A 21,553-nucleotide genomic window follows, 5' to 3' on the forward strand; every position below is an offset into this window, starting at 1 on the left:
GATAAATATCGTAAAAAATGGAAGTCATACAACTTGTTCTTTTCTTTCGGTTTTACAAGGCCATTGAGTCTTGTATAAGATAATGATGCAATTTCTGTTTTGTAATTCCTTTACAATTTAAATGAATTTATTCATAGATTCAAAATAGCATAATGAAGACTTGTTCTGCAGATATAGGTTATATTTTTGTGTACATCTATTATTCGAACCAAGTATATAACCGTGTCTTTAATACTTGTACAAAGAAGGCCTCGCTTGGAATTGGTTCGAATGAACTCACGGAAAAGTTGAAAAATAGTGGCCTGAAAAGTATTGTTTTTTTATATTTTAAGCCCCCTGACACGGGGGAAAATTTTTCTTTCATACCGTTTATTATTATAGCAGGGACTGTTTATAATAGTTATTTTTTTATCTGAAATGGTTAATTATGAACTAAATTATCTTAAATTAGTTCATTTAGTCTTTATTTGTAGCTGTCATTTGCTTTATTTTTTTGTTTTATTTGTTTATTATGCTTGTTGGTGACTGTTTCAATCGTTGTTTTTTCATAATAGGAATTTTTCTTTAATGATAATAATTTTTTCCAGAAACTGGCTAATTATAAACTACCAAACGCAAAATTTCACAGTGCCACTTTGCCTGTAAATAAAACGAAGAATAGGCTTATCAATATTCTACCGTATGAGAACACACGTGTTTGTTTGCAACCCCTCAGGAGTGTCGAAGGTATGTATTGTTCCCCCGTTTTTCATTTAAATGAACGAGTGAAATGTGGTTTTATAGATTCAATTAAATAGTGCTTAGGTTAGCATTTTTTTTTTACTTTATGAAATTACCAAAGACATTAAAATGAAAATATTCTTGTCCCTTGGCTCATCTAAGGCCCACTCATATCTGAAAATCGCCTTTTCCTAAGATCTGTCTTTCGGTTGTTTCTGGATTAGGAAATTTCACCATAAGAAGACTTTTCTTTTGGTTATTCCAAATTTATGAAGTTTTTAGGGGAGTATCACATTTTTATCTCTGTTCCCTCATTTATGTATTCCTTCTTAGCTGATGAAACATGTCTATTTTCATTTCCAATCTCTATGCGAGGAAACTTGAGTCCTCAGACATTTTTGCTTTAAAATTCCCTGAAAAATTAAACGCAGTTTAAAAATCTTGCCTCTTCCTCCTCGAGGTAAGAAATTTATATTCAAAGTGTTAAATGAGATACTAGAGAATATAGTAATTAATTAGATTCCTCCTCGTTATTTTTAATGTTTGCTGGGAATGCCTCGTAATTAGGTACCAGTGTTGCAATCAGATCGCAAATGGGATGAACTAAATTTCGTTGTTGTTGAACCTCCTACTTTATCAAGAATAAGAAGATACAATGCAGAAAAAAAGAAACTGAAGAAATCTTATATTTAGAATTGATAAGTTCCGTTGTTAAACAATCTGTCCTGTGATGCCGTAGTTTACTTGATCACAACTTAGTAATACGGGAGCTAGAGTTCGAACCGAGCTGTAGCAGCACACTGGAGGCTACAGGAAGGGTATACAAAAGCATAGGATGGTCGGCAACCTCCCTGTCCTCTTATTGCGCTTTCTGCCCAAAGGGTGATGAAGCGGAGACGATCACTGCAAATTTAGACTGCAGAGTTTAATGCCTTTTTTTTATTAAAGTATCTAGATTAGATTATAACAGGAAACAAACCTTGTTTTTTCACTAAATTTGTAAATTCCATGAAACAAAAAGAAGAGAGAGAAAAACAGAAATCAGACGTTCTAGCTGATGGTAGAATTACTTTTTAAAAGTAAGTAACATGTGGGTATTTTTAGTTGATTTAAAAAAAAAATCGTGCTCGTTATTTATGCATCCATGTATTTTCATTTTACTGATGGATTTAAAGAAGGTCCATAGCGTAATAAAACAGATCCAGAAGTGAACTAAGGTTCTTAAATAAAAGAACGAGATGCGGCCGATACTAGCGAAGGAAAAATATGATCTCAGTACCGTAGAAAGGAAGTCCTAAGAAAAAAAAATTAAAAGATAAACCAACGTCCTCCGAATTGCTAATTAAAAAAAAAAAACGAAAAATTAAAACGAATAATAAGTTTAAGTAAAACATAATTATTCTGGAACATTTTTATCGGAGAAAGGCTGTTAATTCATCATGACTTCACTCCACGTGCTAAAAAAGTTGTCAATATCATATTTTATATTTCGTATATACTTAATCACGTGCCATTGAGAAAATAAGATCGTAAGGAAAACCTCTGGGACTACTGAGCATTACTGTTTTTTTTTTTTTTTTTTTTTTTTTTTTTTTTTTTTTTTTTTTTTTTTTTTTTTTTTTTAATATTGCTTCTGAAAAAATGTCTATTGTTTGATCCTTCATAATATTTATTGTTACTCTATAATTGTTCTGTTTAGTTCTTTCTTAGGTAAAGCTTTTCGTTCAAAGAAATCTTTCCATCTGGGTCCTAAGAGCTCCCTAACCGAAGACAAACCTGTGTTGATGACAAGATATAACGTTTTTTTGATGTTTTGAAAATTTGTAGTTTTATTAATGTCAGGTCCAAATACGTTTTGTCTCTTCGAATTGCATATTCTCTTAAAAAACCGACGTGAAACCAAAAGAACGGTGGTTTTATTAACATGCGTATCACTTTTTCATTTAAATCTAAAAGGCGTTACATAAACGATGGCTATCGATGGCGAAAATTTCGAAATTTTCTAAAATTTCGGGGGTATTATTTTCTTATTTTCTCTTAGTTTTTTTTTGTGTATTTTTTATGGAATATTGCAACTTTTTTTATTTTTTATTTTTATATTGCAACTTCACTAATATTGTTTTTAAAACTTTGAGGGGAAATATTTTCTTCTTTTCTTTTAGTTTTTTTATCTATGCGTTGTTTTTTGTTTACAGGGAGTGATTACATAAATGCCAGTATTATTGATGGCTATCGATGGCGAGGGGCATATATTGCCACCCAAGGACCTTTGCCAGAAACCACAGAAGACTTTTGGCGCATGCTATGGGAGCACAACTCAACCATTATTGTGATGCTAACAAAACTTCGTGAAATGGGTCAAGAAAAATGCCATCAATACTGGCCAAATGATCGATCAATTCGCTACATGTGCTATGTTGTTGAACCGGTTGCAGAGTACAATATGCCGCAGTATATACTCAGGGAATTTAAGGTATTTCACTTCTCCCTCAATTTTTTATGTTACGAACAGGGCTCTTGAGTCAGCAACTAGGCAGCCTTCTTACTTCAATGTAGCATACGTTAAGCTCTGAATTTCAGCGAAGTACTATTTGGTGGCATTTACAATTTTCAAAGCAACGTCTTCTGAATCAGCCAAACTAGAGGGTGTAGTTTTTTTTACGACTTTGAATATAGTAAGTTTCTATATATATATATATATATATATATATATATATATATATATATATATATATATATATATATATATATATATATATATATATATATATATATATATATATATATATATATATATATATATATATATATATATATATATATATATATTTCAATATTGTGTTAATCATATTTTAAGGAAAAGTGTTACCAGACAATATTTGCAGATTTTCCTTATTTCGGCTGTTTTTTTAAGATTAAATTAAAGAAAAACTGTTCAATAGAATAAGCTTTTCAAAGACAAGTAAAGAGCTAAATAATGACGAAGACCACATTGCCTTTCCATAATACAAATACAGAAGATAGAATAAACAGAACTTTTTTTTTCCAAGACAGTGAGTGAACAAAACCTATTTGGATGTTTCGGCCTTATATCTAAGGGCCTTCTTCAACAAAGAAAATAATAAATATAACCCAAAAAACGCTTACAATAAAAGTTCTTGGTTAAAAATCGGTTTTTTAAAGTATAATTAAATATACTAAAGCATTGCAGGGATGTGTGGGCAATATTTTTTTATTTTTTTTTTTAGTAAAAAGCTAGGTACTTGCATCATTTTAAACCCAAAATCAGCTTATTTTTAAGGAAAAGTGGTACCCGACAAATTATTTTTGGGATTCCCTTTGCGTTAGCTGTTGAAATAGTTATGAATATGAGCTTTTGATTACAAAATTGTTTTATTGTACAATGGGATACCGCGAGATATAACTTCCTTGTATGAAAGTTACAAAATTAATGCAAAATAGCTGCGATTTGCTGTTATGTTACTCGAGTCACAGTCAGTAATTCAGATATACAGAAGGAACGAGCAACTTTTGCAAACATAAATAAAATAGGGAGAAAAAGACCCTGTCTTCTAGTCAGAAAAGTCTGAACCATGCTTAACAGATGTTATATCAAGCATGACAGTTGGACTAGTCTGGTCTTAGTTAATGTGGGCTAACGTATCTTCCGCTTCTCACCGAGTGTCTTCAAATGTCCTTATGTTGTAAGGGACCTATATATGTTTACGGTAATAGAGAACATAAGAAATGTTAGATTTGTACCAGTTGTTTATAAATTGTTTATGAAGTTGCTTCTTATTGGTTTTTTGATTATTAATCTAAATATAAGAATAGGTTAAACCTATTCTCTCCTTTTCTAACAGCCTTTGTCAAAAAGGGGGTACCATCCTCTCCGTTCTTTCTTTAAAACTTTATTGTGCTGTGCGATTCATCTCTTTGGGGACCATTGCTTTGTACGATTTTAAAAACATCTGAGACCACTCTTGGTAGATATGACAAGTGGAGAAAAAACGCTCGTAAAGAAGTAAAAACCAACGATATTTCCAGTATGTGAAATTTTTTTCTAGTTTAATTTTCACTGGCTGGATTTATCCTCGTTTTCTTCTAAGTGTTTTTTTTTTTTTTTTTTTTTTTTTTTTTTTTTTTTTTTTTTTTTTTTTTTTTTTTTTCACTGGTTTGTACAATTTCGTTCAATTTGGACCACATCTCAAATATTGTCATTTATATTTGCTTAAGAATGAATTCGAAATTGTAAGACTTCAATTTTTTCTCCTTTTTTTGTAGTTTCTCTTATTAAATTTTGAGACTTGCGGCTCGGTAGTACAATATATGTGGCCCCGTATCATGGCAAGGTTCATAGCTTGAGAAGCACTAGTCCATGCCTTAATGTTTATGAAGCTGGTTCTTTTAGGTGACAGATGCTAGAGATGGTCAATCAAGGACAGTAAGACAGTTCCAGTTTACAGACTGGCCAGAGGAAGGCTGTCCGAAATCAGCTGAAGGCTTCATCGAATTCATTGGACAAGTACATAAAACAAAAGAACAGTTTGGCCAAGAAGGTCCTATCACTGTTCATTGCAGGTAGGCCTTTTTAGATTTGTCTTATTTTTTCAAGGAAATTTTCATGAGTGAAAAATTCTCAGAGTACAGTTATAATGAGAAGATCTGCTGTATAAAAAGGATTATCACGAAAGGAAAGGGCTAATAATATATAAAGAGGAAAAATTGAGAAATTTAAGAAGACTATCACAGTTATATAAACAGGAGAATTAAAAAGAAGAGAAATGTGTTGTTTATTAGAACAAACGGTAGACAAATGGTGGATGGAGAAGAGACAAAAAGGTGTATTTTAGACACGCTCATCCTTTACATGCTCAAAAATCATGGCAAAACGAGAATTTTTGGAAATAAACGATGTATAAAATCATTTGAAAAGCTGAATAGTTTTTACTCTACATCTGAGGGCTTATCTCGCCAGTGATAAACAGAAAAACAATGGTGTACTAAATAACGATGGGTGTGCCGAATAAAATGGCACAAAACAATAAATAAAGAAAAAACAACGAAATGAAATTTAAGAAAACAAAAGGCCTTGTTTTCCTTTTAAATTGTGTGAATGTAAAACATTTTTAAAAATTTAAGGGGAAAAAATACGTACAAAAACAATATACAATTTTGTATTTAAATGATTGAACCCGCACTTTATAACTTAAACAAAAACTAGTCCATTGGAAACTTAAATAAATAGAACAATGAAATAAGTGGCTTTTGTCTTGCTAGTGTATTTTGTCTCCGTCTGCCCTCTTTGGAACTGTTTTTGAAGCGAGCATAATTTTATAGGCGAAATTATTTTTGTACAAGTATACGAAACCACTATTTGGCTGTTTAAAGTGAAAATAGTATTTGAAATTAAAGATGCTTTTTAAAGTAGAGTTAAGAGAAGGTGGCATTTGAAGCTTAATTTTATGGATTTCTTTTAATACTTTTGAAATGCAATGTTAATGAGAGGAGGGACGGTTGGAGTTTGAAGTTACAAAAGGAAGGCAATATATATTTGATCGCCTCCTCCTGATCTATAGTGCACTGCTGATCTTCCATTTGAGAACAGCTTAGCAAATAGTTTTTGGGAATTATCTCAGTAAAAAAAAGGTAAACAATACGGCATTAGACTTTACAGTCCCTACCGGCGGTGCAGATTTCCGTTACTTGGCCCTTCAGCCAGGAAGTGCAATGGGGGGTTGGGGCCCAACCATCCTGTGCTTTCGCACACCCTTGATGTTTACCTTCCCCAGATTTCTCCAGGTACCCATTTAGAGCTTGATTGACTCTGGCTGAGTTTACAGAGTCGCGTCACTTACCCCGTCCCAAACTAAATAATTGGGTACACAAAGAATCGAACCCTTGCCCTCTTAGACTAAGGATTATGAAACCAGCGTAATATTATCTAAAATTATCTCAGTTATGTGTGATTATCTCATTTATTTCAGTGTCAGTTACGATGTTTAATCCGTGACATTGATAATATACAGCATGCTGTTTGAAACTTATTTTATTCTGATTTCTCAACTAAACCGAGTTTCAGCTGAATTCTAATACCACTTGTAAATGAAGACTAAACATCCGTGATTAAGGTTCCCCGAAGTTTTACACAGTTATGCAGAACCAAACTTGTATTTATGTCAATGAAAAATAATAAAAAAGACAAAAAAAAACAATAATGAAATATGAAAAATAAATAAGAAAGCTCAAATCAAGGTTTCGGTACATTGCTTCCTATATCTACTATTATTTTCATAAATGTTTTTTATTTTGAAATTAATTTTCTATAAATTCAACAATAGTTATGGTCTCTCCTACCCAAGGGCGTATGCAGGATTTTTGCTCGGATAGGGGGGAAGGGGTTTACAATAGAAATTTGAAAATGCATTAACAGTTTGTGTATATTCATTTTCGTTGCGTTTTTACAATTTGGACGAAAACCTCGGGAGGGAGGCTCAAACTGGGTAGTCCCTCTCTCTCGGTACGGACTTGCTCCTACCTCTTATGAAGTTGAAGTACCACTGAAAACACGACCAGTGGTAGGAATCCATCACAGAATTTTTTTCAGTTTCCAAATATATCTTGAAAAAATGCTCGAGTCTTCCCTTTTTTGGTTAGGATGATATCTTCTTGATTATTTTGAAACTGAAATTTTGATAGCTTTTATGGCACTTGGTTTTTACCAAGTGACATATACCGGTCGCAATCTCTGTCGTTATGTCTGTCTGTCTGTCTGTCGGTCCTGGTTTTGCTAGTTCGGGCACTTCCAGATAAGCTAAGACGATGAAAGTTGGCAGGGTTATTAGGGACCAGATTAAATTAGAAATAGTCGCTTCCCTGATTCGACCATCTGGGGGAGCAAGCGAACGAGATAATTGAGAAGAATTTTATATGTCGATAAAACAAATGATTGTTGTTCGCTTAGAGTTGACAGATTGGGAAGAAACTTGGTGGGAAGAATAAGCACAAGTCCTAGATGCGTGATTAACATAACCGGATTGCATCCACTCTCCTTGGAAAGTTGAAGGGAGTGGATTTCCAGTGATTTAATGAGTTTGGCACTTCTGGACATGCTAGGACGATGAAAATTGGTATTCGTGTCAGGGACCTGCACAAATTGACTTGATAACAGTTGTTCCCCGATTTGACCATCTGGGGGGAGCTGGAGGGAGGGGAAGTCATGAAAATTTAGGTGCGTTTATCTCATGAATCGGTGATCGCCCCTTAATGAAACTTGATATATAGAAAGATTTCATTTCTCAGATGGTCCATTTTCAATTCAGATCGGATCCGGGGACATTAGGGGCGGAGGGCGGAAACGGAAGTCTTGGGAAATTGGAAATCTTGGAAAACGCACAGAGTGGAGAGATCGGGATGGAACTTGATGGGAAGAATAAGCACGAGTTCTAGATACGTGATTGACATAACCGGATCAGATCCAATCTCTTTGGGGGGGCTGGGGAGATTTCTAGTGCTTTGGCGAGTTTTAGAATAGGCACAAGTTCTAGATGCGTGATTGACATAACTGGACCGTATCCGATCTCTCGCCACAAGTACCGTATGAGCTCTTAGCTCTTGTTTTATTATATATTATTAGTTATTGTTGTTTTATTTACTATTTCGTTATTTATATATTTTTATTGTTTTTTAGATAAATGTTTTTTATATTATATATTTATTGATATCTGCTAAATTATCTTTAAACTGAAAATTTGAATAGCTTTTTATTGTGTGTCTACGTAAATGTTTGCCCGTGATTCCCGTCTGAACCTGTATATTATTATTTGTTTCTAATACCTTTTATTGCGTTTGTAGCTTTAAGAGCAGTTATTGATATTCATAAATAGATTCAACTTAATCCTCCTTCATTTGCGTAATGGAAAATTTTCATTATCAGATCGTGACCTTCTGCAAACAAAATTCCATAATAAGCATAAGGATTAGGTATTTGCGTTTGTCATGCTTTACTGCGTCTTTTCTTTTAAAATACCATGGACATTGAAATACAACAATTTTACCCTTCCAGTATAGTAAATTTGAGGGACGGCTCTGCTCCCCTCCAAGATTCTTTGCCCCCCTCTTAGATCTCGAAAATACCTTTTTGTAATATTGTCGTTCAAAATTGTCTCTTTTTTGGTATTTTCATTGGAAAAACTAATTAAACTGACAACTTTGCCCCCCCCCTCCCAATGGATATTGAAAAATGCATCCCCCCTCTAAATTTTCGTGAATTGACACCACTGCCCCCCCCCCCCAGCGTCTGTTGACCCATAGGTCTATTCATACCGCAAACGTTTTTCATTTTTAATTGCGTCTTTTCTGTTTAAAGTACATGGGGCTTCAAAATACAAACAATTTCGTCCCATCATTGGTGTCAGTAGGTGGGGGGTCCCTATATCTTACACCTAGCCTTTAAAAAATGCCTTTTTCGAGGTATTTTCATTGAAAAATGCTTGTCTCCTAGTGGCGTCAATTGGGGAGAGGGATTCTCTCTTCTTCTCAGTGGTATTTTTGGTCTTCCTTATGCCCGGGACAAATTCTTGATTAGCTTCCCTGCCTCCCCAAAAAATTTTAAGGCCAAATATTTGGCAAAATCTTCATTTATTAGCAAAATTTGAATACAAAATATCAATTATCAAAATAAGTTAAATCCGGTCTACTTACTTTTAATTTCAAGAAATGATGATGAAGGTATTGGAAAAACGAAAATTTCGGTTTCAATTTGCTTTTACTTACTGACACTGCAACCTCGACTTTTCTATTGTATATAGTTACTGTTTTTTTTTATTGTTTTAAAAAGTACAGTTGTGGCAGAGTCAAACTTTAGCATAAAGAGCTAGGCGTTGCGGAGGGGACAACCCCTTTCACATACGGAGTAATTTATGTTCGTTTTAAGTTTTAATGTTTCTCCTTACTTAAAAAAAAGTTAAAAAAAACTTGTTTTTTTATTTAATTCATATTAGATTCTCCTGGGCTCAGGGACTTAAGATTCTATGTTCCAAACTTTTTTTCTAAGGTTTTCTTTTGGTTGTTTCAAAACTATGAAGTTGTAAGGGCAATTATATTAGCATCCAGTGTTGCCAAACTGAACTGTCTAAATAAATTACCAAAACTAATTAATGGAATGTAACAACGCTGTTTTTTCTTCAAAATACAATCATACATCTGTTGATTCCCAAAAACAGCTACACTATCAAAGGAAAGCCACACCTTCTTAAGGTGTTTGGTGTCGTATTTTCTTAGCTTCTGTTTTGCAGTTTACTTTCTTTTTTTTTACCTACATTTCTTTTTTTTTAATTTTGTGCCCATTTCTATCAAGAGTGCATAACTGTATATGGAGGTAAATTCCATTAAAAAATTGATTTCCAGATTTTTCAAAATTATCCATACTATATGAGGTTGTGTAAGTTTCCAGTTAACCAATTCAAACAAGTATATTTCATTGTCAATGTCCTTAATACCTCTTAATACCTCTTTAATTTATATATTGGAAAATTGTCATTATCGTATCATGAGCTTCCCCAATCAACGATTCCATAATAAGCACAGGGATTATGTATTTTGCGTGTTTTCTTTCAAATGTGGAATTATTTTATTGGAACTGTGAAAAAAAGTATTGCTTTCTAATTACCTAAACTAATTGGGAATTGTTTTTTTTTTGGGAGGTGGTAGTGCTCTACGAAAATTTCTCAGATGTTTCATGTTTCCACTAGTCAAAGCAGGTCACATACCCAGGTAGCAAAAGATTCATCCCAGGTTTCATTGAAAGCATGAATAATGCCTAGTAATCATACCTCTTTCCTTCCCTTGATGTCCCTTGATCATTTCATTTGGGGGGGGGGAGTGGATTTATTTCACTTTAATCGAGTTTTTATTGTTTTAACATCGTTCTTTTAATTTGTTCTGGGACATAATTTTTTTTTGTTCTAGTTTGTTTTTACGAACTTTTTTTTTTTCTTTTTTTTTACTAAAATTTTCCAGTTTGATTGGAAGCAATATAGACCTATTCTTAAAAAATGAATATTGGGGAGGGTATCCTGAATCCATGCGATATAGTTTTGATTGCCCTTCTGTTTAATTCATACTAGTTCGTTTTTTTAGGGGGGGGGGGTGGTGTCTCGTGAAAGATATCCATTTTTATTCAGAGTTTTGAGATTGACGAAACCTTAAAAAAATACCTTGGCTTTGATTACTTATTAATTAAAATTTTCTTGCTTTTGTTTATTATATTTGGACAAACTTCGTAATAACAACTAATAATAATTTACAATAAGGGATTCCAACGAATTGCATTTGTTCTGTTGCTTTCCGTCAAGTACCTAGTGCTTAATAGGGGCAACGTTAATATTGAAGTTACTAGGAGGCTGGGTATTATGAAAATGCAGTGGTTTTTGCTGCTTTAATTGCATTTCTTACGTTGTGGAAAAATAGGGGTAAAATTTTTTGTTGTTTCTTGAATATCTTAGCCGCACTCAATTTAAGGCCACTTTTACTCCATCAGCATCATCACTATTAGTTTTTACAAACTAAAAATTCTATCTTTTTATTGCCTGCTGAAACCTCTAAAACTCAATCGTTTGCAATTATTTCAGTCCCCCTCCCCCTCCTTCATTAATTCATTGAATAATCTTTTATGGATTAGTTCTTGTCCATTTTATTATTTGTTTTTTAAACAATATTTTACTAGATTGTTGGTTAATTTTTGGTTTTTCTCCCCCCCCCCTCCCTTCTCGGGATAAATCGTAATCCCTCTGTCGTGCGAAGGTATTTTGCCTTTTGTGTATTTTTACTGGATTGTTTAATTTTAACTCCATTGTGTATTGTAATAAATTTTCATCCCCCTTTTTCGTGCTGTTTTAGCAACTTGGCTTCTTGCATGTTTAATTGTATCTGTTTGTGGTGCTAGTACCAGGGTAACAATATTCACTTTAATTTCATTTTATTTAATCCGGCAAACTTTTTTGATTATTCATACCAACAAATTATCCCATACTATTTAGTACTGTGGTGGCGCAGTGGGTTTGACCTTAGCTTGGTAATACGGGACCCAGAGATCGAATCATGCTGCAGCAATGCACTGCAGGGACCTTAGTAGTCAAGAAGCGTCGTTAATCTGATACAATACAATACCATACTGTTTATATTCAGATTAAATTCACTTTTATTAGAGAAATTTATAACATGTATTTGTGACGTTATTCACCTGAAAAAGGTTTTTCCCAAAAATTAAGGATCTAAACAAATTTTCCCAAAATCGTGACCTATATAAATCATTTTTTTTTCATTTTTTTCCACACCCGGACAATGTTTGTATGCCAATTTTCAAAAGAAAAAAAATGTTCCAAGTCTTAGAAAGAATTTACAGGTAAACAAATAATATATATTTATACAATTGTTATTCGTTTAATAAGAGAAGATTTATAAACAAAGGCGCGAATAGTATTGCATCCTAGGAGCGGGTAGGATCACGAAAAATACCGTATTTTGCCACAATTTTTAATCCTTCATGTGTGGGGGATCCTTCTAACCAATTTCAGGAGGAACTTCCCTCTCCCCGTTTTTGTCTGCAAATATGTTAATAAATGTTTTCGTTATAATAGTGCTGGCGTTGGAAGGAGTGGCGTCTTTATCGCAATGAGTATTATCTTAGAACGAATGCAATATGAATGTGTGTGTGATGTATTCCAAACGGCTAGAATTCTACGAGCACAGCGACCCGCTATGGTTCAAACTGAGGTATGATCTTTTAATATTACTTATAAGTCACTTTTTTGAAAAGTGGGATATTTGAATGTTTATTTTTATATCTTAATTTTGAATATTTAAAACTAATCCAGGTGTGTTAATAAAAAAAAATTGTTTTCTGAGGATGTTTAGAAAGAAGCCTTTTTGTGACACCGCTAAAAATGTGTCTAAGCTTTACTAGACTTGATTCATGGCTCCAAAGTGGATGCATGCCTACCGAGGGGGAAGGGGTGTGATTTTCCAAAAAGGTGATTTGAGAATTATTTTGCTAGAGGCAATAAACATCTAGGCTTCCTCCATGTAAAAATAAGTACGGGGGCGTAATGCAATGGGAGGAGGGGGCAACTATGCCCCAGAACCAGTTTGCAACCCCCAGCTGAAATTTAGTGTCTTTAAAAATTTTATCAAAACTAAGATAGGCCTATATAAATCCAAGCATCCACAGAAACAGATCAGTTTTCTTTCAGTATACCTTTGCCTTTATGGTACTATATGCCTCACTTTTTATTTTTCACTGGAATTTTCAGTGGAATTTGGGAAGTCTAATCCATCCTTGATTCCCCCCTCCTCCCAGGATTTTGAGGAAATGACGCCACTGAATATTAGTGATGCTAGATCGGAATTAACATTTGGACAAATATATGGAAAAATAAGTATATGATTTTTTTCGGTTTCCTCAGACCAGTACCCTTCATTCCGGGTGTATAACATATTAATTCCTAATTGGATACCAAGAACACAATTCAGTTTCACAATCACACAATCATTTCAGCAAGTTTTACAATAGTGGGAACTGTGACTGATAGGAGATAATGGGGCGGGGATTGAGAACCTATTCAAATTGGTTTCAAGTCTTTATTTGGGGGGAATACCCACATGAAACTATTAACCACAAAATCTGGATAAGGCATTTTTCTATGAAAAAAAAAGATATAAAAGAATTGATTAATTTTATATTTTCGGCAAAAAAAGGATAGGAGTAAAAAAAATTCCTAAAATTTTGCTTTGAAACAAATTCCATCTAACTTGAATTTATGGTAAAAGAAAGAAAATCAGTTCAAGGAAAGACTAGAATATGTTTAAATATCGTGATCCCCCAATTTTTTTTCCTTGCTTCTCTATTGAGTGTGACGTCTTGTATGCTTAGTTTTGTGTTTATTTTCTCTCAAATAATTGACTAAACAACTCCCAAGCTCAAAAGGGAAACGACTTTAGGGAGCAAAGGGCAGGAAAAACCTCATTAAACAATCAGGTATAACTTACGCACTGGCTATTCACAATATGAATAGCCACAATGCTTTGTCGTGCATCAATGAAATCGACGTGCACCGTGCTCATGTGTTGAGCGTCGATGAAATCGACGTGCACCGTGCTCATGTGTTGAGCGTCGATGAAATCGACGTGCACCGTGCTCATGTGTTGAGCGTCGATGAAATCGACGTGCACCGTGCTCATGTGTTGAGCGTCGATGAAATCGACGTGCACCGTGCTCATGTGTTGAGCGTCGATGTCATCAACTCACGATGTGGAATAACCAGTAAGATGGGAACAATAAACAAGAAGGGAATTTAAAGAATGGATTCTTCCTTGTTCAGCCAGCTACTTTTGGTAAGACCAAGTCGTGTGTCCAGAAAAAAAAATAAGTAATTATTCAATGTATAAAGTAATAGAAATGGCAACGACCGAAGGGAAAGCGGTGATGGCTCAAGGATATACCAAGGGGTTAAGTTCCAGGGTTGATATTCTGTGAAAGAAAAAAATCACTAAGTTTGAGTGTTTTTTGGTTGATTTAGTGATTTTCTTCCATAATCTAATGATTTATGTGCTGATTTAGTGATTTGTTTGTTTGGACAATATAAAAAATCATAAAAAATAGTGATAAATCACAAGGGGTGGCAACCCTTTATAGCTCTTTCGGACGCTAATCCCTTACCGGGTATGCTTTACATAGTCACTGTTTGACATAAAATGACTTCCCGGGTTTGAATCACCATTCAATGTTTTGATGCTTTTCTTTAGTCACCCTGTTACCGTCGCCTGGAAAGGACCTCTTTTAATTTAGTCTTTGTTTTTATTTTGTCTTTTGTATTTTTATCTGCATATTCTTTTACTCTTATTTACCTTTGTGCACTGAGTACGGTCGAGCGAAGGTCTCTCCCAAATATCGGCATACTTATCCTTCGATTTTTCACTGGCTGGAATTATCCTCGTTTCTACTTCTTCTTCATAGTTTTTTTTTTTTTTTTATCACCAATATAGTCTTATAAATCATCTACCAAACCTCCTTAGCTCCCCAGATCTATTTTCCTTCATTTCCTAGACTGCCTAAACAACTTTTTTAAATAACATTTCTATGGTACTTGGTATTTACTAAGTGACATGTAGCGATCGCATGTCTGTCGGTCGGCACTTCCAGATAAGCTAGGACGATGAAATTTGGTAGGCGTAGCAGGAACCAGGCCGGATTAAATTAGAAATAGTCTTTTCTCCGATTCGACCATCTGGGAGCGAGTGGGGGGATGGTTAATTCGGAAAATTAGAAAAAATGACGTATTTTTAACTGACGAACGGGTGATCGGATCTTAATGAAATTTGATATTTAGAAGGATCTCGTATCTAAGAGCTCTTATTTTAAATTCCGATCGGATCCGGTGACATTGGGGGGAGTTGGGCGGGGGACCTAAAATCTTGGAAAACGCTTAGAGTGGAGGGATTGGGATGAAACTTGGTGGGAAAAATAAGCACAAGCCCTAGATACGGGATTGAAATAACCGGAATGGATCTGCTCTCTTTGGGGGAGTTGGGGGGAGGGTTAATTCTGAAAAATTAGAATAAATGAGGTATTTTAACTTACGAAGGAGTGATTGGATATTGATGAAATTTCATATTTAGAAGGACCTTGTAACTCGGATCTCTTATTTTAAATTCCGACCTGACCCAATGTCATTAAGAGGGATTTGAGGGAGGAACTGGGAGTCTTGGAAAACGCTTTAAGCGAAGAGATCACGATGAAACTTGGTGGAGAAATTAAGCACAAGTCCAAGATACGTGACTGACATAACCGGACCGGAATCTGCTCTCTTTGGTGGAGTTATGGGGGGGGGGTGATTCGGAAAAATTAGAAAAAATGAGGACAAACGGGTGACCAGATCTTAATGAATTATATATTTAAAAGGATCTTGTGCTTTAGAGCTCTCATTTTAAATCCCGACCAGATCCGGTGACATTGGGGGGAGTTGGAGGGGGAAACTGGAATTCTTGGAAAACGAGAAAATTGAGGTATCATTATCTTATGAATTTGTGGTCGGATCTTAATGAAACTTGATATGTAGAAGTATCTTATGTCTCAGATGCTCTGTTTTCAATTTGAATCGGATCTGGGGACATATGGGGTTGGAGAGGGGAAACAGAAATCTTGGAAACCGGAAATCTTGGAAAACGCTTAGAGTGGAGACATCGGGATGAAACTTGATGGGAAGAATAATCACAAGTTCCAGATACGTGATTGACATAACTGGAATGGATTCGCTTTCTTTGGGGGAGTTTGGGGGGTTTCCAGTGCTTTGGCGAGTTCGGTGCTTCTGAACGTGCTAGGACGATGAAAATTGGTAGGCGTGTCAGAGACCTGCCTAAGTTTACTTGATAATAGTTGTTTCCTGGATTCGGCCATCTGGGAGGCTGGAGGGAGAGGAAAAATTGAACAAAATTAGAGGTATTTTTAACTTACGAATGGGTGATCGGATCTTAATGAAATTTGATATTTAGAAGGACCTCGTGTCTCAGAGCTCGTATTTTGAATCCCGACCGTATCCGGTGATATTAAGGAAGCTGGAGGGGGAAACTGGACTGGATCCGCTCTCTTTAGGAGAGTTGGGACGGGGTGTTAATTCGGAAAAATATTAAAAATTGAGGTATTTCTAACTTAAGAACGGGTGACCGGATCTTAATGAAACTTGATATTTAGAGGGAAATCATGTCTCGGAGCTCTTATTTTAAATCCTGACTAGATCTGGTGACATTGTGGGGAGTTGGAGGGGGAAACTGGAAATATTGGAAAACGCTTAGAGTGGAGAGATCGGGATGGAACTTGGTGGGTAGAATAAGCAAATGTATTAGATACGTGGTTGACATAACCAGACTGGATCCGCTCTCTTTGGGGGAGTTAGGGGGGTCAGTGCTTTGTTGAGCTCGGTGCTTCTGGACGTGCTAGGACGATCAAAATTGGTAGGCGTTTCAGGGACCTGTACAAATTCGCTTGACAAAGTTGTTTTCCCCGATTCGACCATCTGGGGAGCTGAAGGGAGAGGAAGAATTAGAAAAAAGAGTTATTTTTAACTTACGATTGGGTGATCGGATCTTAATGAATTTTGACACTTAGAAGGACCTCGTGTCTCAGAGCTCTCATTTTAAATCCCGACCGGCATTGCCTCTGATTTTCCTTTTAAATCAATCTAGTGATTCTTAGAATTTTGCTAGAGCTCATACCATATGAGCTCTTGACTCTTCCGACCTCGCCACAAGTGCCATATGAGCTCTTAGCTCTTGTTTTTTTAGTTTTGTTTTGATTTTTGAGTTAACCTAAATTCAGTCAAGTGAAAACTTGGGTGGTTCCGTTATAGTTCATTGGCGAATTAAGAATTGCAATTCCCACTGACCCATGTTTTAGTTTAATGAACTAATCGTATCATGGACAGTGTCCAGAGTTTTTTGGTGTTTGCTTACGTGCCTGACTGTGGTAAATTTTTATAATTGAATTCAGCACTAATATACATAGCAGCTTGTCTTAAAAACCCAAAAAGAAATGTTAAAATTAAATTTAGTAGATCGGCTTCTGAAAGGCTCTTATGTTAGTCATTATTTATTTTGTCTAATTGGTCAACCAAAGATGTGACAAATTTATACAAAAAAAAATATATTAAGATGTTCCAGCTATAAATAAAGCTAACTTTTAATCATGTATCTGTCTAGGTATATATCCATCACCCCTTTCAATGGTATACCATTGAAATATATTAGTCCATATAATATCTATTTTGGATACCAGTTGATATTACATTTTGTTTTTCTCTTTTTTCTTCTTTTTCTCTGTCTCTGTTTCCGATTTGTATTCTTCTAACGTACATTTTTCTTATATGTACAGCAGAGGTGATTTTAGGAGAGGGACAAAGGGGGTACTTGCCCTGGGTGCAGGAATTTTAGGGGCGCAACATTTCAAATAAATAATCTAATGTTCAAAATCATGTTGGAATTTTGAAGTTGTATCTTTATTAAAATAAAGTAAAGGGGGTAGTTAATAAATGCAAATTTTAATAATTATGAAATAATGATAATTAAAATATTTAGGAGCGATTAAATAATTTCAATAATCAAGTAAAATAACTAAACATAAATTATTAATTTATGAATAAATCGAAAAATAATTTTGTTGATAATTTTTTTTTTAATTTTGGCCTGAAAATTTTTCGAGAGACAGGAGGGGGGAGCTAATCAGTATCTTGCCCCAGGCGCAAGATAGGCCAGGACTGCCATTGATGTACAGTGAGAACATATAAACTATTATTTTTATTCCAATACGGACTATAAAACACTTTATATCTTTACGCACTCTTCTCTTTTTGAAATTTGTGAGTAAATCGAAAAGATTTCAAGATAGTTCATTGGTCAAGAGTTTCTGGCCGACAAGGCTCTTCAGCATTTCTAGGCAAAAAAAAACAACAACCATGAGTTACATTTATATCCATAAATAAGTTAAAAAAAAGAAAATATGAATGAAGAAGGCAAAAAAAAACAACCATGAGTTACATTTATATCCATAAATAAGTTAAAAAAAAAGAAAATATGAATGAAGAAGGCAAAAAAAACAACCATGAGTTACATTTATATCCATAAATAAGTTAAAAAAAAAAAGAAAATATGAATGAAGAAGGCAAAAAAAAAAAACAACCATGAGTTACATTTATATCCATAAATAAGTTAAAAAAAAGAAAATATGAATGAAGAAGGCAAAAAAAAACAACCATGAGTTACATTTATATCCATAAATAAGTTAAAAAAAAGAAAATATGAATGAAGAAGGCAAAAAAAAACAACCATGAGTTACATTTATATCCATAAATAAGTTAAAAAAAAAAGAAAATATGAATGAAGAAGGCAAAAAAAAAAAAACCATGAGTTACATTTATATCCATAAATAAGTTAAAAAAAAGAAAATATGAATGAAGAAGGCAAAAAAAAAAACAACCATGAGTTACATTTATATCCATAAATAAGTTAAAAAAAAGAAAATATGAATGAAGAAGGCAAAAAAAAAACAATCATGAGTTACATTTATATCCATAAATAAGTTAAAAAAAAAGAAAATATGAATGAAGAAGGCAAAAAAAAAAAAACAACCATGAGTTACATTTATATCCATAAATAAGTTAAAAAAAAGAAAATATGAATGAAGAAGGCAAAAAAAAAAACAGCCATGAGTTACATTTATATCCATAAATAAGTTAAAAAAAAGAAAATATGAATGAAGAAGGCAAAAAAAAACAACCATGAGTTACATTTATATCCATAAATAAGTTAAAAAAAAGAAAATATGAATGAAGAAGGCAAAAAAAAAACAACCATGAGTTACATTTATATCCATAAATAAGTTAAAAAAAAGAAAATATGAATGAAGAAGGCAAAAAAAAACAACCATGAGTTACATTTATATCCATAAATAAGTTAAAAAAAAGAAAATATGAATGAAGAAGGCAAAAAAAAAAACAACCATGAGTTACATTTATATCCATAAATAAGTTAAAAAAAAAGAAAATATGAATGAAGAAGGCAAAAAAAAAAACAACCATGAGTTACATTTATATCCATAAATAAGTTAAAAAAAAGAAAATATGAATGAAGAAGGCAAAAAAAAAACAACCATGAGTTACATTTATATCCATAAATAAGTTAAAAAAAAAGAAAATATGAATGAAGAAGGCAAAAAAAAAAACAACCATGAGTTACATTTATATCCATAAATAAGTTAAAAAAAAGAAATTATGAATGAAGAAGGCAAAAAAAAAAACAACCATGAGTTACATTTATATCCATAAATAAGTTAAAAAAAAGAAAATATGAATGAAGAAGGCAAAAAAAACAACCATGAGTTACATTTATATCCATAAATAAGTTAAAAAAAAAAGAAAATATGAATGAAGAAGGCAAAAAAAAAAAAACAACCATGAGTTACATTTATATCCATAAATAAGTTAAAAAAAAAGAAAATATGAATGAAGAAGGCAAAAAAAAACAACCATGAGTTACATTTATATCCATAAATAAGTTAAAAAAAAGAAAATATGAATGAAGAAGGCAAAAAAAAAACAACCATGAGTTACATTTATATCCATAAATAAGTTAAAAAAAAGAAAATATGAATGAAGAAGGCAAAAAAAAAACAACCATGAGTTACATTTATATCCATAAATAAGTTAAAAAAAAGAAAATATGAATGAAGAAGGCAAAAAAAACAACAACCATGAGTTACATTTATATCCATAAATAAGTTAAAAAAAAGAAAATATGAATGAAGAAGGCAAAAAAAAAAACAACCATGAGTTATATTTATATCCATAAATAAGTTAAAAAAAAAGAAAATATGAATGAAGAAGGCAAAAAAACAACCATGAGTTACATTTATATCCATAAATAAGTTAAAAAAAAAAGAAAATATGAATGAAGAAGGCAAAAAAAAAAAACAACCATGAGTTACATTTATATCCATAAATAAGTTAAAAAAAAGAAAATATGAATGAAGAAGGCAAAAAAAAACAACCATGAGTTACATTTATATCCATAAATAAGTTAAAAAAAAGAAAATATGAATGAAGAAGGCAAAAAAAACAACCATGAGTTACATTTATATCCATAAATAAGTTAAAAAAAAAAGAAAATATGAATGAAGAAGGCAAAAAAAAAAAAACCATGAGTTACATTTATATCCATAAATAAGTTAAAAAAAAGAAAATATGAATGAAGAAGGCAAAAAAAAAACAACCATGAGTTACATTTATATCCATAAATAAGTTAAAAAAAAGAAAATATGAATGAAGAAGGCAAAAAAAAAAACAATCATGAGTTACATTTATATCCATAAATAAGTTAAAAAAAAAGAAAATATGAATGAAGAAGGCAAAAAAAAAAAACAACCATGAGTTACATTTATATCCATAAATAAGTTAAAAAAAAGAAAATATGAATGAAGAAGGCAAAAAAAAACAGCCATGAGTTACATTTATATCCATAAATAAGTTAAAAAAAAGAAAATATGAATGAAGAAGGCAAAAAAAAACAACCATGAGTTACATTTATATCCATAAATAAGTTAAAAAAAAGAAAATATGAATGAAGAAGGCAAAAAAAAAAACAACCATGAGTTACATTTATATCCATAAATAAGTTAAAAAAAAGAAAATATGAATGAAGAAGGCAAAAAAAAAAACAACCATGAGTTACATTTATATCCATAAATAAGTTAAAAAAAAGAAAATATGAATGAAGAAGGCAAAAAAAAAAAACAACCATGAGTTACATTTATATCCATAAATAAGTTAAAAAAAAGAAGAAAATATGAATGAAGAAGGCAAAAAAAAACAACCATGAGTTACATTTATATCCATAAATAAGTTAAAAAAAAGAAAATATGAATGAAGAAGGCAAAAAAAAAAAACAACCATGAGTTACATTTATATCCATAAATAAGTTAAAAAAAAGAAAATATGAATGAAGAAGGCAAAAAAAAACAACCATGAGTTACATTTATATCCATAAATAAGTTAAAAAAAAGAAAATATGAATGAAGAAGGCAAAAAAAAAAACAACCATGAGTTACATTTATATCCATAAATAAGTTAAAAAAAAGAAAATATGAATGAAGAAGGCAAAAAAAAACAACCATGAGTTACATTTACATCCATAAATAAGTTAAAAAAAAAAGAAAATATGAATGAAGAAGGCAAAAAAAACAATCATGAGTTACATTTATATCCATAAATAAGTTAAAAAAAAGAAAATA

At 32.7% G+C, this 21,553-nt stretch overlaps 1 protein-coding gene across 1 annotated transcript in view; it reads left to right on the plus strand.

Moving 5' to 3' along the window:
* The window catches only part of LOC136034306 (tyrosine-protein phosphatase Lar-like), a gene marked incomplete in the record, with an annotated part of 449,438 nt that overhangs the window by 421,000 nt on the left and 6,885 nt on the right, over positions 1-21,553 (plus strand). Inside the window, 4 exon segments of the mRNA XM_065715442.1 lie at positions 588-726; positions 2,916-3,193; positions 5,132-5,301; positions 12,360-12,495. Coding sequence (XP_065571514.1) covers positions 588-726; positions 2,916-3,193; positions 5,132-5,301; positions 12,360-12,495 — 723 coding nt within the window.

Source organism: Artemia franciscana, chromosome 13 (assembly GCF_032884065.1).
Source record: "Artemia franciscana chromosome 13, ASM3288406v1, whole genome shotgun sequence".
Lineage (NCBI taxonomy): Eukaryota > Metazoa > Arthropoda > Branchiopoda > Anostraca > Artemiidae > Artemia > Artemia franciscana.